Source organism: Aspergillus ruber (assembly GCF_000600275.1).
Source record: "Aspergillus ruber CBS 135680 unplaced genomic scaffold scaffold00017, whole genome shotgun sequence".
NCBI classification, from domain to species: Eukaryota; Fungi; Ascomycota; class Eurotiomycetes; order Eurotiales; family Aspergillaceae; genus Aspergillus; species Aspergillus ruber.
This window is the reverse complement of record NW_024467313.1, coordinates 251,274-274,677: the sequence shown is the minus strand read 5'-3', so window position 1 is coordinate 274,677 and position 23,404 is coordinate 251,274. Positions and strand designations below refer to the sequence as shown.

The window sequence follows — 23,404 nt, the reverse complement described above, 5'->3', positions numbered from 1 at the left end:
TTTCTTGACGTCAATCCGCAACACCACAAACCATATCTACTCTACCTCTGCAGAGACAAGATGATCGACCATCGCATTTTCGAGGATCTCCAGACAAAAATCGACGAGGAGACTCACGTTCGTGATGTATGTTGATCTGTTAAGAAACTGAACTTTGACTTGACGCGTGAGGAAAGAATAGAAGCTAATTTACACAGGAACTCCAAGAAATCGTCCAGACGCTCGCGAGACGGGGTACATCTCCATCTTAAATCGAATAATCTATGCAGACATGCAGACTAACAATGTACAGGACGCTCGACGCAAGCTATCCTCTCTCGTGCTCATTCTACACCCTCTGGCCAGCGTACGCTCCCCTACCAATTACTCGCCTGGATGATAGAAAGCTGAAAGAAAGAACAGTAAAACCCGTCCTCGACAGTGCAACCAAAGAAATCATTGCCCAGAAAAAAGAAGTCACCCGCCTCAAGGCCGTGGCTGATCAGCATCCGTTCTACAAGTACAACGGGCTGTGGACGCGGGAGTTGCAGAATCTTGTACGCACCCTACCCTCTGTTATTATTGACTAGTTGCTGATTGGAAAGGTGACGGCTATCGAGCTCTGCGCATGGCTGGGCGGATTCCAAGAGTACAAGGGCGCGGACTCGTGTGAGTTTTTAACGATTGAGGAGGTTGGGAAATTCTTGGATGGTAACTTTTCCCTGTTTTGTCTCTTGTTTATGCAGGGGATGCTAATATGTGCTATGTAAAGTCCCTGTGAACTTGAAAGAGGAGGATGCTTTCCACCTGACCATCGAAGAGTATCTGCTTTCTCTGATTGCCATGGCTGAGGAATTGGTTCGTTATTTTACTCTCTTTCGTTATTGGAATGTCATGGCTAACTAACGTAGTCCCGTCTGGCTGTCAACTCCGTGACTCTTGGTGATTATACGCGTCCGATGCAGATTGGCAGTTTCATCAAAGATCTGTTTGCGGGATTCCAGTTGCTGAATTTGAAGAACGATGTGCTACGGAAGAGGAGTGATGGGATGAAGTACAGCGTAAGTCCTTCTTTTCAGGAACTGGGAAATGCGGTATATTAACAATGAACAGGTCAAAAAGGTTGAAGACGTTGTCTACGATCTCTCGCTACGGAATTTGATTCCCAAGTAGTTCTGCGATTTAATTGACAGTAAAGTAAAGATAGATTATCGCGAGGTATCAATACTAGTTTACGGAATTATCAAGTCGGACAACTGAATCAGGACACCGTCATAAACATTTAAGGGGGGAAAAAGAAAGAAAAGAAAACAAAAGAAAAGTGCCTAAGACAGCTTAGCCTGCTCCCCCGACGCTCCAGCCAACGTCCCCTCCTTCCTCGCCTTCTCAATCTCCTCCACGATCCTCCCCTCCAAACCCTCCGGCTTCGACGTACTAGCCCACCTCCCAACAACCTTCCCATCCGCCGAAATCAGAAACTTCTCAAAATTCCACTTCACTCTCTTCAACCCCATAATCCCAGGCATCTCCTCCTTCAACCAGTTATACACAGGCGCCGCCTGCTCCCCATTCACATCCAACTTGCCCAGCACGGGGAAACTAACACCGTAGTTCGTCAGGCAGAAGGACTGGATGTCATCGTTGGAGCCGGGGTCTTGGGAGCCGAATTGGTTGCAGGGGAATCCGAGGATTGTGAATGTGTCGGGATATTTTTCGGTCAGGGATTTGTAGAGGGTTTCGAGGGAGGCGAATTGCGGGGTGAAGCCGCATTTGGAGGCTGTGTTGACGACAAGAACCACTTTGCCTTTTAGGCTAGAGAGGGGGAAGGGCTTTCCGGTTTCTGTTTTTGAGCAGTATTAGTTTTGTTTTGGTAGAGGGGTAGAGGGTAGAGGGGGGACGTACTGTCGACCGGTTCAAAGTCGTAAAATGTAGTCGCGGACGACATGGTTCTGGTGCTTAGCGGTTTGATTTGCGCGCGTTGACGAGTGGTTGTAAATGATGATAATGGACACTGTATCTTTGGAACAGCAATATGTTTGACAGTTGATGAGAAGAAACCACAGCAAACGATGTTCGATGGAAGATGCATTTTATAGGGGAAGCCGAGGTTGGACCGTTATGAGATCGTTGAGCCCGTTAACGGCGCTGATGTCATTGCCCGTGTCATATGCCGAGTAATGCAGATTATGCCCCCATATGAAAGGGAATTACAAATTCGACTTTCCAGATTTACAGGGGGACAGTGTTGGAATTCCAAATAGCAATATGCGGTACAGATACATCCAGTACGGAAGTGTATAGATCCGTGTTCCGTAGAGGTAGAGAGCACATTGATTTCGATGTCATGCCATAATTTGTCCCTAGTAGTGTACAGAGTACAGAGTAACCTCGAATAGTAGTAGTGTCTTGCATATAGTCACCGGTTTATGCTAGCAGTTAAAATCCTTTTGTCTGCTTGTTGGCCCGGGCGCACGTCAACAGTAAAATATATATCCAACGCCGCGACTGTATCACACCCTTGTCCTCCACCATCTGAACTTGGGTTATTCCCGGCGCAATAATTTCGTTGCTATAATCTCGGGACGCAGTTTCCTTCGGAACATACCCCGTAGCAAGGTATTGCCCGTGATATAGCGACCGCGATCGGAGGGAGTCATGGCTGCGACGAATCCCGTCTCACCCAGCATAACACATACCAATATCCAATATCCCTTGTATCTTTCTCTCCCTCATATCACAGAATAACAACACTGGTGACTGCAGTTCACTCCTCGTGACTCTGATCCATCTCCAAAACATCCACATCCAACTCCTGCATAACTCCAAGCACAACCCCCAAACTCTCCATAAATCCATTAACCGCAACGCGTAGCATTCGATTCGTCGTCGCACGATACGTAGTCTTCAGCACCGATTTCTCTCCCTCCTCAATTTCCATCTTCTGTGTTTCGGTTTCCGAAGATGCGGACGGAGCGACGAGTTCGAAGTCCCGCTGGACAAAGGGCGATAGTTCGGTGTCGACTTCAAGGGTGCGGAGGGCGGAGGAGGCGAGGTGGATGGAGGGAAGAGGGAGGGTTATTGTTCTGTTTTTGTTAGTTTGCTCTCTGGTTTGGAGTGTGTTTGTTGTCTGCGAAAAAGTTGGTTTGCGGGGTGGGGTGATGGAGGAGGGACGGACAGTGTGTAGGGGAATCCGGTCGCTTTGGCTGCCATTGTGTTCTTTTTGTGATTGTGTTGTATAGAAGGAATAGAGAATTGATAATGTGTTGTCGCAGTGCTGTTTGTTTGGGGGGGGGTCGAGGTGGAAGTGTTGGAGGGGTTGGGTCCGTTTGCGGTGGTTAGTGGTAGTAACCGAGGCGGCTCAGTTGAGGTACGGAGCAGGATGCAGCGGATAGCTATAGCTCAGTTTTTATATCCCGTGGCCTAACGCGAATGATATAAATGATATGGCAATACGAGCACTGTCTCAGTTCTTGATCGAGATCGTCAACAATTCCGCCGTCAACAGCACCCCAAAACGAGCAATCCCCCGCGAAAGAGATCATGACCCCCACCGGCCCCATCACAGTCATTAATCTATGTTATTGGGTTATAATCCTGATAAAATGTTCAAGAACCAGTTGGCCGATTGAATCAAAATAATATAAATTTAATGTTTTGTTGCTGTACGGTCCATAGTAGCCTCAGCACACCTGCTAAGACCAGGGGTTTTTTCGGGACATGGATGGACAGGGAACGAAAGATCGAGATCTTATACGGAGTACAGAATTGTAAGCAATGGATCATCTGGGGAATATCTAATGCGTTTCTTGCATGGTCTATCTCGAAATGTACGACTACTATTATATATATTTACAATGGACAAAACCAACCAATCTACTGCCAACCAATGAGTAGAATGCGATCAATTAAAAAAGTACTGTATACAAATAATCATTCGCAGATCATTGAAGAATAAACAAACCAAAGTTCATATGAAGATTATATAGAAACAAAAAGAGGATATTCGCTTAATACTCCCACATAGGCATGGCCTTTAGCAGTGTCCAGCAGCCAACAAAACGAGGTAACCTTGACATGACGCGTTGCTCGAAAAGAAAAATCTTTAAGAATTATATCCAGGGCCCGTGAGACAAACATATTGAGAAAATTCTAAGCAAAAAAAGTGGTATAATATTAGAAGGTAAGTATGTCCTGCTCAACAAAAGACCTTAAACAATCCTTTTCACATGCGTAGATCTTCTTATTTACAGGAGGTTGCCGGTGAGACCCTTGAGGGGGAGGCCTCCGAGCAGGCCCTGGACGAGACCTTCGACGCCAGTCAGGAGGTTGTTGACGTTGAGGACGTTCAGGAGACCAGTGAGCTGCTCGACGTTCAAGTCCTCAGGGAGGATACCGCCCTTGGTGAGCTTGGGAAGGAGCTGGGTAGCGAGGCTGGAGATGGCGTCGTCACGCTTGAGGATGCCGCCGAGGAGACCACCAGTGAGGCCCTTGAGGAGACCACCACCGAGGAGGTTGTCAAGGACGGACTCGACGTTGGTGAGGAGGCCGTTGACGTTGAGGATGTTCAGAAGACCGGTGACCTGCTGGACATTGAGGCCTTGAATGACCTGGGTGACCTGGGGAGTGATCTGCTCGGCGAGGCCGGAGATGGCGTCGTCACGCTTGATGTTATCAAGAGGAAGACTGTTGGTGAGGTCGCCGAGGATGCCGTCACGCTTGAGAACGTTGACGTTGGCGCCGACACCAATGTCGGCGAGCTGACGCTTCTCCTCACCACCGGAGAGCTGCTTGAGCAGCTTCTCAACGTTCTGAAGCTCTGTAATACCCTTAATTAGCCTTATGTTCTGCATAGAGAAGAAATCGTAGATCAGTGGAACATACGAGAGACGAGCTTGTTGACCTGAGCCTCGTCCTTGGTGCCGAGCGCCTTGGAGAGGAGACCCTGGACGTCACCAGTGACCTGGTGAACCTCGGCGAGAGCACCGTTGACGTTGGGGATGGCAGCACCGGTCACAGCGGTGACGACGGCGAGCATAGCGGCGATTCCAGTGAACTTCATTTTGACGAATTTGGTTTATTTGGGGTTGGAAAGAAAGAATGAGTGACTGTTGTAAAGTTGGGTTTGTGAAAATGAATGAATGACTGCGTAAAGCAGGTGGGTTGAGAAAGAACGACTGGAATGAAAGACTGGCCTTTGACTGGTGTGAAGAGGAAAGAAAAGAACGTAAGGAAATGCTGAATGAGCCCAGCTTATATAGATTGTGAACACGGGTCCTCCATGGCTCTCCTTATCGGCGGGATCCCCCGTTCCTCTTTCCTTGGACGGACAGCGCAGATCAGGGGGGAAGAAAGGAAATTGACAATGGGAATAGGAGACAAATCTGCCCTAATTGCCTACGACACGGGCGAATTCAACGACTAGCTAGCACAACAATGTGGATCGTCAACAGACAGGAATTAGCGCACATGGCGCCTTCAGTGGGGTCATTACACGGTTCAAGTTTATACCAGGTAAGCTTTACCGCGGTCTAGGGGTTATTCCAATTGGTGAGTAGCTCTACCCGATTAGGAGATGAGCCTGGTATACTTCCGTTAGGGGACAGACAGTGGATAGATGACGTTGATTCCTCGCACATTCGGCAATTGTGAATCCACCCGTTGTGTGCCGAAAGATATCATTGGTTATAGACATCCCCGGTTTTGGGGTCCAACAGCCAGTCAGATGCGAAAAGCTGCGGTAAATGACCAATCAGGCACTGTATCTGGCCCAATGAAAAGTAACAAAGCTGAACTAGTCGAAGGCAAAAACCGTTTGCCGCTCCACACATTTCCTGTTTGAGCGGCAAACGGTATTGTTACATGTGCCGAATTCTGTTATCATCTCTACATAGTACTACTTAGTACACGAGGATTTGATATTCTCGAGACATTCCAGGAGATTTCTCATAATATGTCCGATTGCATGTTCACTACTTGTGCATGTTGTGAAAGAATGCTGTGAAATGTCATGCACGCTGTACTACTATGACCACATTACCATACTGTACTCATCCCTGTCGATCTCACTCCACCGTCGAGTGCCACTGCCTATCCTCATCACAGCTCCAACTCTTTCACCTCTATCAAAATCACGCAACATTCTAAATGGCTCGTGTCCATGGAAAATGGCAAAATAAACTTTCCAGATCAACCACGGAGTAAAATGAACCTGCGGAATGGAGAGTCAGGAACATAATTTTGAGACTACGCTATTGTTCTTCGCTGACCATCTTCCGAATACTATTTATCTGCTATGACCCTCTCCCTCCCCGATGGAAACTAGCGGCTTTAGAAAACGAAATGAACAATTACTCGGACCACCTTGTCTCGCTGGAAACTGGATCGAACGAGGCATGCGCTTTCCCGAGTGGGCGACCGAATCTCCCCCCCCCCGGCTACGCTGAGGACGAGTTCTTGCCCAGACGCACTCGTCATTTCTCAGAACATTCGGTCACGCAGGAGAGCACAGATGGTCAGGAGGATTCCGAATCCGGCTGCTCCGAGAACAAAACAAACGTCTCCATCAGTGGAAATATCTCCCAGCCGGTGCATTATTGAGATCGCTGGAATCCGGCAGGAGAACACCACTCAGAAACTTTGAGTAATACAAGGCGCCGTTTGCTTTGTTCTCCCGTCCTTGATGATTGAGTTCTGTAGGATTCCTCCGTGCAGGGATTTAGAACTCTCAGTACTCTGTACATAGTTCGGAGTCCCATCTCTTTCTGGTTCGGATGAGTAGATCTTCTGCAGCTGCCAACTTCCGTGTAGCTTCGCTGTCGAGGATTAACTTCCAAATCTCTTTGTCCCTATCCCATCCCTCAATAAGAGCCCGCAGAGCATGCTGCTTCCGGTTTCTCCGTCGGTCTGTTCCTGACTATCACAATACTTCTACATGTCATTGGCCAACACCACCCTAGAAACTATCCATAGCACAGAGAATGCCGTACGATACGGTGTGCGAGTTTCTCTTGCAAATACGCATTGTTAACGGAGAACCATCGGGCTCTGTGCAGCTGTGCAGCCTTCCAGGACTCGATCAGGTGTTCTTATGCAACCCCTGAATATTCGGTAATTTGACTTGATCTTGATCATCGATCTTGAAGAACCCTGACCCCTTGCCAGTCTATTAGATCTGTATCCATTGCCCTGGAACTCCTCCTTCAACCAGTGCACGGGGTACGGAGTACATTGCCTCAGCATGCCCTCGCCTGAATCTATGCTTATGATGAATACTTTACCTCACGCGAGACTGACTTGATGAATTATCTGTAGAGTGCTATAGACCTTGCCGGCTCTAGAATTGACAAAGCTTGTCTTTACAGAGAGCAAGTGTACCCTGTACTCTGTACTCGGGCCAATGTTCTGGAGTGTTGGTGTACTCCAGAAATGGTAATTATGCTAGCCACAGTGTGGCTTGACTGTGGCACAATGTCTGCACCTGGAATATCACGTGTTACTGCTAGACCGTTGTTTTTCCACGTGACTTGGTTGCCAGACGGTCGGCGGTTGTCGTGCCAACTCTCCGCGCTAGTCCGCACTGGGCGGATCACAACATAACAGCGCCAGGCGTGCATCGCAGTTGCCCAATCGGTCATCACCAACACCTCAACCGCCAGACAACAACAACAACACCACTTCACCTTTTTCTCTCTTCTTTCCTTCTCACTCTCCAGAGTTTCTGCCGCTCATCCTTTCTATCCTCCCTTCTCTCCTTGACCATTGTCGCCTTGGTCTCGTGTATCTTTATACCTCCTTCTTCCCAAACAGTCATACCCCCGTTGCTAACCCTCCGCGGCGTCGATTTTCGATAGCTGTGATAACAAAGCAAGAACAAATCAATTCTTTTGTTTTTGGGATATTAGCAACAGATCATGACTGTTTAGTTTTGGAAACGGGTATACGATTTAGTTGTTGTCTTCTGCAATCTTATTCTTTCGAGCGCCTTCGTTGTCGGTCCGGCTGTTTATTCTTCAACCCTTCTGTTTTATTTACAATATCATAAGCGATATTTCCAACCATCATGGCTGGAAACAGTACTGGCTGCGGCCAGATCATTGAATATATTCAAGGTTCGTGTGCTATTGTTTTGATTGCCCGTCCGTAACCGGAGCGATGGCAACCAGGTGTTTTTGTTTTGAATTGAGCTGATGAGAAGTCAACCATCATAGATCGTCTCTATCTTGCCTCCTACGATTCACCGCCAGATTCGAGAACTCCCTTCCCCTTCCCGTTGGAACAAACCAAGTCTCCCAGCAAGCGTCGAGCTCATCCCAGCACTCCCAGCAGCAAGAGACGCAGCCCCGTTTATTTCACAGTGGAGGATACCCTGTTCTACAATGCTTTCCACGCGGATTTTGGTCCTTATCACATTGGTCACCTCTATCGCTTTGCGGTTCACTTCCATGAGATTCTTGGGGACCCCGCAAACAGTGACCGGGCGGTTGTGTTCTACAGCAAAACCGACGCGAAAAGCCGTGCAAATGCCGCATGTCTGGTTGCTTGCTACATGGTTCTGATCCAATCGTGGCCCCCGCATCTGGCTTTGGCGCCCATCGCACAGGCGGACCCCCCGTACATGCCTTTCCGTGATGCTGGATACAGCCAAGCGGATTTCATCCTGACCATCCAGGATGTCGTCTATGGTGTCTGGAAGGCCAAGGAGAGCTCTCTGTGTGGGTTACGTGAGTTTAATCTCGAAGAGTATGTATCGTGTCCCCTAGCCTGACAACGGAGATTCTGACAATTATCAATTCAGATACGAGAAGTTCGAACGAGTCGACATGGGTGACTTCAACTGGGTTACACCGCACTTCGTCGCATTTGCCTCTCCACAACACCATCCAATTACCCCCATTCCTCCAAACTCGAAGGAATATGCGGCTTTGCCTTCCACGGCCTCCGAAGTTCTTGCTTCCAAACTGCCTCTTTCTTTCAAGAATGTCCTCGCCCACTTTGCCTCGCGGGACGTGGGCTTGGTTGTGCGACTGAACTCCGAACTCTACTCTCCCTCGTACTTTACAGCTCTCGGGATCACCCACATTGACATGATCTTTGAAGATGGAACATGTCCCCCATTACCGTTGGTTCGGAAGTTCATTAAAATGGCACATGAGATGATTGCTAAGAAGAAGGGCATCGCTGTCCATTGCAAGGCTGGACTTGGTCGCACCGGATGTCTCATTGGTGCATACCTGATCTACAGGTATGGCTTCACCGCCACTGAGATTATTGCCTTCATGCGGTTCATGCGTCCTGGTATGGTGGTTGGGCCGCAACAACACTGGCTGCACCTGAACCAGAATGCATTCCGCGAGTGGTGGTACGAGGATTCGATGAAGGAGAAGCTGGCTCAGGTAGCCACGCCCGTCACACCAGGCAGACCGACCACCAAGCAACGGGTTCAGCATACCCCCGTTACGGTTGCGACGCCACCCTCGAAGCGTGCAGCTTTGGGAGAAATTGATCACAACGAAGTGGGATCCCACCAGGCCGAAGAGAACCTTCCCGCACCAACCCCCGGGCAACCACGAAAGTCTCACCGCAAGGATTCACGGCATCACCCATACGCCCGCACCGCATCTGGCGGTATTGTGATGGAAAAGGACGCACGCAGGACTGGGGAGCACTCCAGTCACCGGAGCCAGCGCGACAGCAGCGAAAGTGAAGAGGAGATCCAACTCCGCCGGCTTGCCAAGCGTTCTTCCAAGTCCCCCGTGGCATCTCCAAGCCACCGTTCTGTCAGCTACTCAGCTACCGTCACCCTGGCCGATGATATCCATGAGGATCAGGAGAATTGGGGTGAGACAACGTACGCGGCACCCAAAACCCCCAAGACTCCCAAGACCCCAGGTGGCACCAAGACCACTAGTGCCCCTATATCCGTGAGCAAAGTCCGCTCAAGCCCTCGCCGGGTAACAGACAGCAAGAGCGAATCCCGAGGGGTCCGCAAGCCCAGTGGGCGCATCGGGAGCGCTGGGAGTCCTGTTAGGGTGAAGTGAATCAACAAAAGTTGACGTGGTCTCGGTTATATCGAAGACACATTTACGACTTTTTCCTTCTCGTATTAATTTTTCACCTTTACTTTTTTCATCTCCATGTTCCACTTTTCCGCGTTTGCGGGCGTTGGGCAATGGATCTTATTGCATACCCATACTTTTGCATCATGACGTTACCTCTTCTTGTCGATTTGTTTTTGTTGTCATGGGCGTCCAGTGGTCATTTGGTGTTTGGGGTCTTTGATGTTTGAGTTAGTTTCGCGGATTTTAACAGATTGACGATATTACTTCGTGCCTTGTCTCCGAGTTACGCGCAATGTCTAAAGCATCTACGCCTGTAAAATTTCGAATAATGCTAGAATCGATAAACAGCGTTTTCTGCATTATAACCCTCGTATAGACGGTGTATCTTTTTCTCGAGTAGTCGATAGTCGGTTTCATTCAAGAATTGTCCTTGCGAGACTTTAGTTTGCTCAGTATCCTCGACTGCTCACAAGTCGAAGTTTATAGGCATATCACCACACCGAATAAGCACATTGCTTTTCTGGTAAGCCAAGCGTGCATTGTACGATAGTTTGCAGATATGCGCAAGCGCAGGATTAATGTCCTGAAGAATAGATAAACTTATAGGCTACAAATACCAAGGTAGCTCGTAACTTATCCAATATATGCAAAGCAGTGCAGAGCTCTTGAGAGATATTAGTTACTCTTGGGCTATGTGATTTGTCAGATTGTAGAAGTATGAGATACGGGTGTGGTCTGCGTGGATGGGTGTTTTTTAAATATATATGCACGGCTGCAGAACAGTAGGGATGGTTCCTAAAGGAAAGACGAGGTGGAATGTACGAAAGTACGATGCCAGAGTCTAAACTATAGATAGAAGACAGAAAGGGAAGATGATAGTTTGATATAGAGAACTAGAATATAGACACCGCATGAAGAAAGAATCTATCGAGAACGTTCTGCGTAGCTGTAAGAAGAGAGTAGGCATTCCGTTTGAGTACGAATGGCTATATGCCTACATTTTCTAGAGTAAAAAGTTGAATTGTAGTTGAAGATATAAAGGATAGGAGTGAGATACTCAAATTTGTAATAATCGTGACCTGTTGATGCCTTGATGTACCCTACATCATGCCTGCGTACTCTAGCACTAACTTTTAAAATGAATTCTGTCCCCACTCTCTTATACTCTCCAACCCCATTGAGTGTCTTAACCAACTGCCTCTTCTCTGCCGACAATGTCAGCTATCGCCATGTTTCGGTTCTTATTCGGAAAAACCAACAGTGGAAGACTGATGTGACCATCTTCGCCGGGATCCTAACCTAGAGAAAATGATAAAATGACTCCTTTCAGACAATTTGCTCCATAATAAGTCCATAGTTCTTGATATGTTTTTAAAGGCATCTTTCCAAAGGAAGTGCTCAGAAAAGACAGATTCGAACAAGTCAAAGCAGACGGAAGAGAAGAAGGAAGAGAGGGAAAAGGCATCAATAAGCTACAACCTGCTGTGTCTCGAATCCAAACTGCAGGACTGCAGATATGCCGAGGTTGTCCAGCTCTACGCTTTTGTACCTTTGCATATGTGATGGAAGACAAGGAAGAGAAGGAATAGAAAGAGAAAAAGGGAAATGATCACAATGGAGAGAAGGACGATGACGATTACGATGATAATGACGAAGGGTTAAAATGGACTCATCTAGTCATCAGAGCAGACATCAAAGCCCGCTGGATCGTCCAAGGAGAGATACGTGTTAAAGAGGAGATCCAAACACTACGCAAGTCATTAGCCCTCGCCGATGAAGAGGAGAAAGCAGGAAAGAATGCAAATCACAACTCGACAAGTACGAATAGGAACTTACACACCTGAGAGGCGAGTATTGGATCCATAAGCAACACACCTGGCTCTTCAAAGAGCCTTTGATGCACACCAGAGCAATCCAGACTGGTATCTTTCTGAATGACTTCGCCAGGGCTGTGCTGGACGTGGTGGCTGCCGTGGGCGAGATTGTGGCTGCCGTGAAAAGGCCCGAGATGTACTGCGCGAATGGAACCGGGGTCATTGTACTAGTGCATGTGGGTGTTGCATTCGTACTAAAGGCTGTATTAGAAAGGTGAAGCTGGACGAGGATATGAAAATACCGGATGGCACTAGCGAGTGCAAGGAACTTTATTCGTTCCGAGTATGGTTTGAATATATATGGGGGTTTGGGTTGCACGACTAGTTCGAAGTACTGTAGCGATAGTTGGGACTGGCGTTGCGTTTGCTAGAAGATGGCTTAGCATTGTAGGATGTCACTTTTAAGCCTAGTTTGGGTTACTTTAAAATGTAGAGAGGCCGATTACCCAACCATAAACTAATCTTACTTCAGTCAGATCTAAGGGCGAATGTAGGGATCTACCCTATATATCTGTAGGTTTAAGCCTAGCTGATTCCTCTGTCCCTAGAAGTGTCCTCGCACATTTCTAATCATCTTTCATCAAGAAAGTCGAACCCCAGTATATACGCAAAATGTATTCGCATATTATACATCGTTTTACATGAACAAGTAATACTAGCCGGCATCTCCAGATCATCATCCAGTTTTACCTTCCCCTTTACTCTCCCCTCGCCCCTGACAGTCCCATGAGCATGCACACAATACCCACAAGCACTAATACAATGTCCCCTCCTCCATTCCCAGCGCACCGTTTCCCTCGGCTACTCACAGCACCCACAGCCCCTTCCGCAATACCACGCCCAGCACAGTCCCGACACAAGCGACCTGGATATATACAAGTTTGGATCCCTCTGGCATGTCTCGAATGGCCGTCCAAGAGCGGATAATGGCTTTCCGCCTTCTAGGAGCCGCATGTAACGCTTGTGTTCTGTGTGTATTGTGTGTCTAAATGGCGGAGCTCTGCTTCGTAGACGCCGAGTTGTGCTTTTTCTTCAGTAGTTCTTTAACTTACGTCTGCTACGACGGGATACTGATATTTGATAGACTCAATCATTCGACCCTTCCAATGGAATGTCACTTATTTGGCCTTGACGAGTTCTGTATAGAAAGTTGATAAAAAACTGAAGTAACAAAGTGATATCATAAACTCATAAAGCCCAGAGAAGACACCAACCCAGTCAAACCAATATCAATCAACTAACCATAATAATATCCGACCTCGGCCCCTCCACCCCCCTCGTACTCAACACAGCCTTAAACGGCCCCTCCCCACCCCCCTCCTCCGCCTCCGGCGACGCATCAACAGGCTCATCAATTACCCGGATTGCCACAAACGCCTGCCTATCCCCCTGTGCTTCACTGTCCATCTTCTTAATCAACTTCAGCGTATATCCAATATTCCAGATACCCTCCTTTGTCATCCGGTAGCCCATGAGCCAGTGTTTAGCCCACGCGCGGAGACTGGGGTTACTGGACCAGCGGTACGCGCCGACGACGGAGGGGAGCATGCCATAGGAGTAAGTGAAGGAGTCGCCAAAGTGGGAGGGCGGGTTGGATGCTGCGATGCGACAGATTGTGAGCGCTGTTTGTTCGGTTTCCGGTGGGAGGATGCGGTCTAGGGTGTTGGGGCAGTTGTGGTTTTGCGCGTAGCGGGTCAGTGCGCGCATGCGGGTGCAGAGGTAGGAGGCGTAGTTTACGGCAGCGATGCAGGGATCTGAGGAGTTGGGGAAGTGCAGGGCCGGGATGCGGATTAGGGTGGATGGGTTGGCGGTGGTGGAGATGGTTAAGGAGGCGCCGGTGTGGTCGTCGACGGGAATGTCGGAGGGTGGGAGGTCATTTCGCCATTTTCTGAGGCGGCGGAGGAGGTCTTCGCTTTCAGCCATGGCGGTTTTGAGGGATGGGTGTTCGCGTTTTTTGATCTCGAGGGCTGTGACTTCTTCGACGAAGAGGAGGATTCGGTCATGTAAGCTGGACGAGTCGCGGAGGAGTTCGTTCAGCCAAGTTGACAGATGCTCTGGCATGAACCTTGATGTCGTCACGGAGTACTCCTCGTTATACAAACGGAGCAGGAGAGCCATCCGTGAAAACGCACGGATCAGCAACATCCCGGTATTTTTCTTCATCAGCTCCGGATATGCAACGTTGAGACATAACGCGGCCCCTCGCATATGCGAGTGCCAGTGCAAAACGGAGTTCCGCTGGAGTTCGAAATTGGCCGCTAACATGATTGTGGCAAAGAGTGAGAGCGTTGTATCGACATGGAGAGAGTTTGACGACGTCGATGCCCTCAGCTTCCCAGTTTGTGATATATCATTCTGCAAGCTCTGTATAGCCTTTAGGCTGTGATGGAATGCGTGCCGGCGTATAGATCTGGCGTTGGCGGGCTCTGACTTGGAGTTGGATAGGGTAAGTGCGGCCAGAGCAATCGCTGCATCATACACATGGGACGACATGGGCTCTGATTGGAATAGTTCTGCTAGGGGTAGAACCTTGGAGATGCTAGCAAAACTGCCACCAGCAGAATATTGAAAGTAGGTGTAATCCTCTGGAAACTCAAACGCTCCGACGAGACTGAGTGTCGCGTTGGGGACACCCTGAGTGGGAGAAGGGAGGAAGTCGATCGACGCTGGCGAAGTCGGTGTCAGGTAACCGGTATTCAAAGAGGTCATAACAGGCGACGATAAGAAATCATCTGTCGACATAGGCGGAGTTTCGAGAAGAGCGCCCTGGAGCACGAGACCATCCTGTGAATCGAAGCTGTCGTTTCGTACGGTCTCGGGCGACGTGAGACCAACCGAACAATTCACAAACTGAGCTGACGGAAACGACGCTTGTTGCGTGACTGTGGTTGTAGAAGACACTTCCTCAGCACTGAACGACAATGTATCGTCGCTGTTAGTATCTTCATTAGCGGCATCCGACGCCCGGGCCTTCTTCCTAGCAGCCTTCTTGGCTTTCTCGACCGTCAAGTTCGTCTGGTCTTTGAAGGTGATCTTCTGGTTGTAGCCTTCACACACTGCCTTGATACGCCTGCACTATAGAGCGAATAATCATGTTAGCTTCCGGTTATATATATCTTGCGCAGCGATATTACATTATTGCACCCGGGCTTGTTCTCATCGCACTTCAGCCTCCTCTTCCGACAAGTCAAGCACCCCGTCCTCCCTCTTGTAATCACATTCCGCTTTCTCGGCGGCTTGTTGGCCATGGCGTCGACCGGAGCAATCGGCTGAGACATGGTAGTAGCAGTAATAGCAGTAATAGTAGCAGCAGTAGTAGTAGTAGTAGCAGTAGTAGTAGCAGTAGTAGTGGCAGTGATAGAAGTAGATCGCTCGGTAGTTGTAGTAGAAGTAAAAGTATGTAGTTCATATAAAGTCCCCCCGGGAAAAAACAATAAGAGGGGTGAAAGAAGCAACTTCAGCCTAACAGCGATAACAACAATCGTCGCAGTGAGACAACATCAGGCTCGGCATTAAGCGTCCTGTCGACATTGAGCTATGCATTCCCATTGCTCCTGCCATTCATCACGGGATAACTTCGGAAATCCCGATCTCCAGCTGAGGCGCAAGGGATCGGCCAACTACAGATCTTCCCCCTGCAAGCCCTAACAAACCGGATGCACGGAAGTAGAAGAACCTGGGGATAAAACCGTGTAAGAGAAAAATATGTGTAGAAAGAGGAAGAAGGCAGAAGGAATCGGCGGAAGGTAAAACAAACGAAAAAATAGGGGGTGCAAATGATGGGCACATGTGACACGTACTAAAAAATGCGAGGTCGTTTTTTCTTTGTCTTTCTTTGTTTGCGCAGCGCCGAGGAACATACAGTTACATAGTAGTCTGTACACCGATACTTATCACCATCGAGAATGTCGCACGGAAAGGTTTGTTGTTCAAGGGATTATGTCTGGCATTTGATCTCGCTTAGAAGAGCCGAAGGCCCCCGTATTAAGAGAAAAAAGAAATATGTACTTCGTAGATCCAGATCTCAACCGGCTTCGCTTATTGGAAGTGGTCATGTCAGGCGAAATAGAAACATTTTTTTTTCTTTTCTTTTCTTCTCGGTTTAACTTTAGAGAAAAAATTCCAAAACCTCATTCCAAATACTCCGTACGCCGTTCTCGGCAATATAACATCAGTCATCATAATCAGTCAGTATGCGGATGAGGACCATGTTGCTGCATATACAGCGACTGGAACCACCCCCTCCCTGCTGTACTCAATAGATCTCGTGGATTTCCTTGCTCGGCTACTCGGCCTCGGTCCAAGACAAGAACCCGGTCAAAGTCGACAATGTTGTGTAACTGATGTGTAATGGCGATGACGGTGCAGTCGCGGAATCGTTCTCGCAGGACCGAATGAATGCGTGCTTCGCTGTCTTTGTCAAGACTAGCTGTCCCTTCGTCTAGGATGACGATCCGACTTTGGTTCACGATCGCCCGAGCAAGGGCGATAAGCTGTCGTTCGCCGTGGGAGAAGTTCTCCCCGTTTCCTTCGACCAGGTCATCTAGTCTCCATTTGCTCGGTGCGCCCGCCACGTCATCCAGGATAGTCTGTAAGTGCCCATCGGGCAGTCGGCTGCTCGGGTCTAGGTTGAAACGAATGGTCCCGTCAAACAGAGTTGGGTCTTGTGGGATGAGGCTTATGCGTTGTCGCAATTTCTCCACCTCAAGTGACTCTATCTCAACACCGTCAATGGTGATGGATCCGCGGCGCTTTGTGGCTAGTCGGAGTAGACTCAACGCGAGTGAACTCTTCCCGCTTCCCGTGCGGCCTACAATAGCGACCCGTTCCCCAGCCAGCGCGCTAAAGTTAACGTCCCTCAGCACTTCATTTTCATCCCATGAATAACCGGCTGTCAGATTCTGAATGTGGACCACCCCCTGCGTTGGCCATTCCTCGGGCTCGGCCACGTTAGATCCATCACACGGACCAAGCTCCTGTGGGAGATCCTTGATATAGCTCTCAATCCTGTAGTAGCTCGTCATCTCCACCTCCAGGAGACTTGAAAGATATACAAGATCTAACGATGTTAGCGTCTTTTCCCTATCTTTGGGCGTAATGCAAGGTGGATCATAACTCACAAAGAAGTGATGTACACAGCCCCGTTGTTAGTGTCAAGCTGAGGCCAACCGTTGACGCATTCGCATGTCTTTGCGTAACGGCTAGGACCGCGACAGAAAAAGAGATGAGTCCGACGCAAAGGTCCATTCTCACCGCTAACCATCGCTGGAGGTCACTAACTCCGTTCCAAGCGCGGACATGATGGTCGACGGCGGTGTTGAACCTATCCTGTAGAATCTTCTCCGCCCTGTACGCGTGCACGGTCAACAGACCAGATGCAGTTTCGGAGATACTGTGATGAAGAGGTGTCAGACTGCCGGCGTACATGTGCTTCACCGCTGTTGATGCAAACCGATAGCGATAACCAATGTAGAGCGCAAGACCTGTCAGCGCAATAGATGGTAGCAGGAAGAGTGGAACCAAGGAAGACACGGTCAGAATGCGGAACGCGATGGAAAGATAGGTTTCGAGAACTGGTCGCAGGGTCTTAAATAGTGTGTCATCCAGGCTGGCCATATCGGAAGAAAACCGGTTAATGACCTGTCCAGCCGGTGTACGCCAAACCCAAGCGTATGTGGCGCCAAACACCACAACCAACATTTCCATGTGCTTGTCGCGACTTGCTCTCCAAGCACCTGAATATAAAAGGATGAGTGAGACGGCTAGCAGCAGTATACGCGCAATCCCGAGGCCTGCGACTCTAGTTAGTCTTGGTCTCCCGCATGAATAGCGTCCTGTCGGTGCACTTACCTGTGAATATGCCAACAAAGAAGCCGATGTGAGAGTTATTGCCTTCAGTATAAGCCTGGCTCCAGATGGAGAGCCATGCAGGCAAAGCAATATCCATAGCCTGGGCTGAGATGGTGAAGATGGCCATGGTAGCGATAAAGGTGCGACATCCAAATGATCGGATGTACTTGCTTACTGGAAGCGAGTCAGCAGATGAAACCATCGGGGAAATAAAGACACTTGCTGTATTTGTATCCAATGCGCCCTCGGAGGCTATCAAGGTCGTTTATTTTCTCGTTATTGTCCTCATGTGGCTCATTGTTCTCCTCAAGACAGTCGCTTTCCGAGACGTCAACGACAGAGACCGGAGACGAACCAACGGCGCTTTCATTCTCGACGACTGCACCTTCAATCTTTATCGGGCGTGTAATTTGACAAACTGTGCTGTCTCTCATATACACGATCATATCGGCTCTTGCCAGTAACTTGTCATTGTTCGAGACGAGAACCACTTTGCGATCCTTCATCTGCGGCCCCAAAATGCAATTGTCGACAATCCACTCGAAGGTCTTCGGGTCCAATCCCGACAGAACATCGTCCAATAGTACAATATCAGCCTTGGAGTATACCGCACGAGCAAGGGTAACTCGTTGACGCTGACCTCCGGAGAGTCTGCGGCCACCCTCTCCTACATCTTTCATGTCGTGGTCTTTGAAGGTTGCAAGATCTAGCTCTAGCGCGCAGCAACTGAGGACATTCTCGTATCGTTCTTGATTGAATGGAGTGCCGAAAAGGATATTATCTCGGACAGACCCTCTGAACAGCCAAGGGTTCTGGGGCGTATAAGCGATTGGCTCAAATTGTGTCTTTTGGAGCCTTTGTCGGTCGAATAGCAGCGATTGAAGTAACAGAGATTTGCCGGAACTGAGTGAAAGTTAGTGAATAGGACAGTTGATAATGGGTGGTAGCTCATAATCACTTGCCCTACGTCGCCGGTGACAACATTCAACCCGGGCGCAACAAATTCTAGGTCCGCCTGGGTGTGTGATTTGCAAAACCCACTTTGAATGGTGATTAATGTATCCTGGGAAGCAGTCTCACCCGTGTTCGTTGCCTCGTCCCTGGGGTACGCTGCTTTTTCGGGCTGGTCAAGGAACTTGCTCAGGCGGTTGAGACTGACGTTGGCTTGAGCATATTGACCTGCCCCAAGAACGCTTAGACTGAACATGCTATTCACGATGTTGAAGACAACAACCACCGTAAAGACAACACCCGGCTCCAACGGCATCTTACCCACGATGGTGTACAATAACAAACAAAGGAGAAGTGCAAGAAAAGTAAGGGCTAAAGAGACACTTTCGGAAGCAACAATAACTTGCATCTTGCGCCAAATCGCATCCAATTCCCGATTTCTTGCCCCGAGAATCCTTTGGATAAAGGGCTGCGCATGTCCAAGTATTTTGATAGCTGTCATCGCCCGTATGCTCTCACTTGTCTTCGTAATTCGCTCATCTGTACCTTGCAAAACCCCTGATTGGGCTTTCGTTTGAGCTACTACAATGAACTTGCTGAGCGGATATCTCGTCACAAGGAGAAAAACAAGGCTGGGTATGTAATACCATCCCACGATCCTGTAGAGGATAGTTGAGGAAAAAATAATTTCGACGGGCGCCATAAATGCTGTCAATATCGTGTATCTCAAAGTACCTAGCCTATCGATATCTGCTGAAATGTTGCTTTGCAGCTGCCCGACATCGACAGTGGCATCTGCTTGCTGCAGCATCAGTTTTCGATATACAGCGGTGGTAATGCAAGTCTTTGCATCTCCTATAGTGTGTGTGGCATAGTATTCGAAGGTTTGCATGCACAAACCACGCAGTATTGGACAGCCCCCGAACAAGATGACCGAAAACCACGGATGCAACTTCGTGCCGGGTGATCTTTGGAGGGAGAGTAAGAGCTGATAGAGTCCGATAGTTCCAACGAGCTCGGAGGCGCCGCACAGCACCGCCCAGAACGCTGTCACTGCCAATCGGTATCGAAAGAGTCGCCATAAGATTGCCCTAAAGGAGAGCATTTGATTATACTCCAAGTAACTCTGCAGCCAGGTCTCTCCCGAGAATCCTTTCCGGTTAGGTAGGAGGTCGTTTGGGCTCATAACCCCATTACTATCATATCCTTTGTTGACGACAGGACTAACCCAGGTATATAACCACCATCTCTGGATAGGTGAACAGGGCTTTTCTGAATGAGATCCATACTCCGAAGGGGTTTTATGAAAGGGTGTCAATAAAGGCAAAGCGACGGCACTTGCAAAAGCGGCTGCCAGCTGGACGAAATTTCGAACAGAAATAATCTCATAGTGCTGTGCTTCGAACCATATCAACGGATACACTTGCTCTGATAGGTTCGTCGTCAAAAAGAGAACAAGTGCAAGGATATTAGCGTGCACATAATAAAGACAGCGTTTTGCTGGGACCGCGAGGTAGCACAGTCGAAGAACAAAGACCATGACCTACCATGATTTTCCGTCAGTGAAACTAGGGTTCCAAAGCAAACTTGATTCAGTGCGACTTACCCAAAGCAATCCAACTAGAACTGATGGCCAACAATTTCGGGGGTCTTTCCATCCAGAAAGCAGGGTACCGAATGCGCAAACAAGCGAGCACAACAGGTTCAGCAACCCCAGTAGCACATGTTGGAGATTTAACGCCAGACCGGCTGGCTGCTTTCGATAGCAAAGGAGATGGACATCCGCAACGCAAATCAGCAGGCATAGCCCTGCAAGGACCAGCATGTTTGGCCTGATCACAACGTCGAACGGCATATTGTTGTGAACTCAGGTTTTCCCAATCAAAACGGACGGGGTCAGCGTTCGTGGGGGAAAAGTTGGTCTCTCACACGAAGCGTCAGCCAGCGGTTCCTGGTCAGTCTTATAGTAATCTCACCTCACGCCTTTTCGTCAAAAGTATCCCGATTTAACAAGAAAAGAAAAGAAGATCCGCATCCTCCGTCCGGATACTGACACATCGCCTTCTCACAGACCACCGTCCCATATTTTGCCTGCCACTTCTTCATATAGCCCACGCCAAGCCAGCAGTGTACGTAGACGTATTTTCAAAATTTCCCTTCTAGGCAGGGGAATAACGGAGGACGGAGGTGTAGGGGCAGTCTGAGCGCGTGCTTTGTCTCCAGCGGGCTCCGTCTGCCACGACTTCGACCGCGAATAAGAAAGCCGGAGAATATCACTTAAGCTTTCATTCGTCCGGAAGCCAATAGCAGACACATCAAACTCGTAAGAGATCGACGCAATGGGCTGTATGAAGAAGTAGTAAGAAACTACAGAAGCACCCGCCGTTGCAGGGACCGGGCTCGTTCTGGGTTACCGCTTTAGGTTAAGCGCGTCAGCCATCTATCACAACACCATATAAAAACATATACTACTACTATACACAGAGACCCATTGTGATGAATTATATTGTCCAAGTTTTCAGAGCAAGATGAAGGTTTGGCATTCAATTGCTTTTGCCAGTCTAATCGCCGTTGGACGGACAACCCTGGTAAATGGGCCACAGTCTTACCTGGCAAACAACGACGATAATCGATTCGAAACGTTCAAAAGCCCTATAAATCCCTCGCACTCTATCAGAATTAGAGAACAAAATGATAGTCTCTGCGATGCAGGCTCCAAGCAGTATACAGGATGGTTGGATTTCCATGGAAAACACATGTTTTTCTGTGAGCTCGCAATGGATACCCAGATAGGAAGGACAACAGAACCAAAAGGAATGCTAACCTGCATAACTTAGGGTATTTCAACAGTCTCAACGATCCTTTAACGGATCCTCTCACGTTGTGGCTGACAGGAGGCCCCGGGGTAAGCAGCACGGTTGGTAAGTTGTGGCGCAACACGATGACACGACTAGAAAGCTAATATTGACTAGGGATGCTACTCGAACTGGGACCATGCCGTATCGACATTGGTGGTCAAGGGACGCATAGGAATCCTTATTCGTGGACACGGAATTCCTCCATGATCTTCGTTGATCAACCCGTGGGAACAGGGCTGTCATACACGGACCCTGGAGTAAAAGTTCCGACAACGTCTACGATAGCGGCTGAGGACATGTATATATTTCTCCAGATATTTTTGACAGAAGTCGTCCCGGAGCGACGACGTGTTCCTTTTCATATCGCAGGAGAAAGCTTTGCAGTATGTTCCTAAAACATGATATCTTGATATGAGCTGACCAGTATAGGGGCATTATATTCCAACGTTGTCTGCGGAGATCATACGACAGAATAATCTACAAAGTGATAGCCCGGCCATCCCTTTGAGCTCGATACTGATAGGAAACGGTTATGTCTCACCACTCGATACAACCTACGGCTACTACGAAACTCTCTGCACGACAAAGCCCGGGGTTGCCGAACCCGTCTTTAACCATACTCGATGCCAAATAATAGCCGACACTCTACCGCGCTGTCTCTATGTATACGAGGCCTGTTATCGGTATCCCGATAAATTCCTGTGCAAAGCCACCGACCAGGTTTGTGGAACCATTAAAGAGCTCTTTTATAATGAGTCGCATGCGGGCGGAAGAGACCCCTTTGACAGTAATTTGCCTTATCGGTAAAGGTGCTACTACTTCTGGCTAATTCAACCAGTTACTCGGACCTGTGAGGTAGAGCATCTCTGTTATGCAGCGACTCTTGACATTCAGAGATACATCAACAAACCGACTACCTGGCAAGCACTACAAGTACCACAAGAGATCGGTGACTTCTCCATCGAATCGATGCGAGTAGCATCCGCATTTGCAGCAGGCAATGATCTTTACTCGCCCGTTATGGACGAAATACAATTTACTCTAGATAACGGTGTCGACGTGTTGATCTACAACGGAAATCTAGACCTGGCATGCAACACAGCCGGAAACCTTCGCTGGGCCAATTCTCTCCGTTGGAATGGTCAGGCTGAATTTGCTTCCCAAGACCTGAAGCCGTGGTGCTCGGTTACCAACGGGGGAATGAGAAAGGTGGGAAGCTACAAGGAAGTTTTTACGCGAACTGGAAGCACAGAACGGCGATTTGCATTGGTTACGGTCGATCGGTCTGGACACATGGTAAGCTTATTGATCTAGGGACATTGGCTTTATCTACGGACTTTATGCTGACTCGATCTAGGTTCCATTGGATCAACCCGAGGTGGCTCTCGATCTCTATACGAAATGGCTATTCGAGGAACCATTCTGAAGACACGGACTGTTTTACAATTTGCATAACACAATAGATAGATACTAGTGAATTCATCCTATTCATAGCTCCCCAAGCATCGGAAGAGTGTATTTGAGACCTGCAACTCGTACTCCGTACGCATCTCGTATCTGCATTCCGCCAAAAGAGTGACTGATCATATCTGTAGATCACACGCTAATGTATGTATGCATGCAGCTATTTTTATTATTATACAGCGTAGTGGCAATCCCCCTTTCTGCCTTTTCCCGGATTCTGAGAAAGAAGCCATCGTAGATCCTTACTTTAGTCATGATGTTCCATCGACTCACGGACAAAGAGGACAAAGCAACCGGCGAATTCGAATCCCTGCTTCTGCTCCCCCCCCCCTTCAAACGGAATTATTTTACTCAATTACCTCTCCTCTCG

The 23,404-nt window shown here is 48.6% G+C and overlaps 9 protein-coding genes across 9 annotated transcripts; 3 read left to right on the top strand and 6 right to left on the bottom strand.

The window, feature by feature from the left end:
• Nucleotides 1–60: 60 nt before the first annotated feature.
• EURHEDRAFT_502517 (translin) lies at nucleotides 61–1,152 on the top strand (the record flags this gene model as incomplete). The annotated part of the gene is made up of 8 exons (XM_040785779.1): nucleotides 61–126; nucleotides 198–234; nucleotides 293–346; nucleotides 403–536; nucleotides 585–690; nucleotides 752–837; nucleotides 891–1,040; nucleotides 1,093–1,152. 8 exons carry the CDS (start codon nucleotides 61–63, stop codon nucleotides 1,150–1,152), a joined length of 693 nt encoding a protein of 230 aa, XP_040637920.1.
• A 152-nt stretch (nucleotides 1,153–1,304) lies between these two features.
• EURHEDRAFT_458187 (glutathione peroxidase) lies at nucleotides 1,305–1,924 on the bottom strand (the record flags this gene model as incomplete). Its single annotated transcript, XM_040784481.1, has 2 exons — nucleotides 1,305–1,819; nucleotides 1,882–1,924. 2 exons carry the CDS (start codon nucleotides 1,922–1,924, stop codon nucleotides 1,305–1,307), a joined length of 558 nt encoding a protein of 185 aa, XP_040637919.1.
• Nucleotides 1,925–2,743: 819 nt separating this feature from the next.
• EURHEDRAFT_403575 (CTAG/PCC1 family protein) lies at nucleotides 2,744–3,189 on the bottom strand (the record flags this gene model as incomplete). The annotated part of the gene is made up of 2 exons (XM_040780228.1): nucleotides 2,744–3,062; nucleotides 3,155–3,189. The coding sequence occupies 2 exons, from the start codon at nucleotides 3,187–3,189 to the stop codon at nucleotides 2,744–2,746; spliced, it is 354 nt and encodes a 117-aa protein (XP_040637918.1).
• Nucleotides 3,190–3,855: 666 nt separating this feature from the next.
• On the bottom strand, nucleotides 3,856–5,423 carry EURHEDRAFT_524047 (uncharacterized protein). Its single transcript, XM_040786915.1, has 2 exons — nucleotides 4,861–5,423; nucleotides 3,856–4,795 (listed from the first exon to the last, which is right to left on the bottom strand). The coding sequence occupies exons 1-2, from the start codon at nucleotides 5,036–5,038 to the stop codon at nucleotides 4,224–4,226; spliced, it is 750 nt and encodes a 249-aa protein (XP_040637917.1). The 5' UTR covers nucleotides 5,039–5,423; the 3' UTR covers nucleotides 3,856–4,223.
• A 2,615-nt stretch (nucleotides 5,424–8,038) lies between these two features.
• cdcA (phosphoprotein phosphatase CDC14) lies at nucleotides 8,039–10,016 on the top strand (the record flags this gene model as incomplete). Its single annotated transcript, XM_040784505.1, has 3 exons — nucleotides 8,039–8,087; nucleotides 8,187–8,718; nucleotides 8,774–10,016. 3 exons carry the CDS (start codon nucleotides 8,039–8,041, stop codon nucleotides 10,014–10,016), a joined length of 1,824 nt encoding a protein of 607 aa, XP_040637916.1.
• A 1,694-nt stretch (nucleotides 10,017–11,710) lies between these two features.
• Nucleotides 11,711–12,074, bottom strand: EURHEDRAFT_378493 (uncharacterized protein; the record flags this gene model as incomplete). Its single annotated transcript, XM_040779078.1, has 2 exons — nucleotides 11,711–11,785; nucleotides 11,913–12,074. The coding sequence occupies 2 exons, from the start codon at nucleotides 12,072–12,074 to the stop codon at nucleotides 11,711–11,713; spliced, it is 237 nt and encodes a 78-aa protein (XP_040637915.1).
• Nucleotides 12,075–13,009: 935 nt separating this feature from the next.
• EURHEDRAFT_480926 (uncharacterized protein) lies at nucleotides 13,010–15,601 on the bottom strand. Its single transcript, XM_040785496.1, has 2 exons — nucleotides 15,046–15,601; nucleotides 13,010–14,986 (listed from the first exon to the last, which is right to left on the bottom strand). The coding sequence occupies exons 1-2, from the start codon at nucleotides 15,187–15,189 to the stop codon at nucleotides 13,145–13,147; spliced, it is 1,986 nt and encodes a 661-aa protein (XP_040637914.1). The 5' UTR covers nucleotides 15,190–15,601; the 3' UTR covers nucleotides 13,010–13,144.
• Nucleotides 15,602–15,933: 332 nt separating this feature from the next.
• On the bottom strand, nucleotides 15,934–20,698 carry EURHEDRAFT_98978 (putative ABC transporter). Its single transcript, XM_040787712.1, has 7 exons — nucleotides 20,689–20,698; nucleotides 20,319–20,636; nucleotides 18,724–20,255; nucleotides 17,985–18,664; nucleotides 17,762–17,935; nucleotides 17,032–17,703; nucleotides 15,934–16,970 (listed from the first exon to the last, which is right to left on the bottom strand). The coding sequence occupies exons 2-7, from the start codon at nucleotides 20,565–20,567 to the stop codon at nucleotides 16,096–16,098; spliced, it is 4,182 nt and encodes a 1,393-aa protein (XP_040637913.1). The 5' UTR covers nucleotides 20,568–20,636; nucleotides 20,689–20,698; the 3' UTR covers nucleotides 15,934–16,095.
• Nucleotides 20,699–21,240: 542 nt separating this feature from the next.
• cp7 (putative carboxypeptidase Y) lies at nucleotides 21,241–22,996 on the top strand (the record flags this gene model as incomplete). Its single annotated transcript, XM_040779077.1, has 6 exons — nucleotides 21,241–21,478; nucleotides 21,550–21,633; nucleotides 21,685–21,953; nucleotides 22,000–22,357; nucleotides 22,409–22,866; nucleotides 22,928–22,996. 6 exons carry the CDS (start codon nucleotides 21,241–21,243, stop codon nucleotides 22,994–22,996), a joined length of 1,476 nt encoding a protein of 491 aa, XP_040637912.1.
• Between the last annotated feature and the right edge of the window lie 408 nt (nucleotides 22,997–23,404).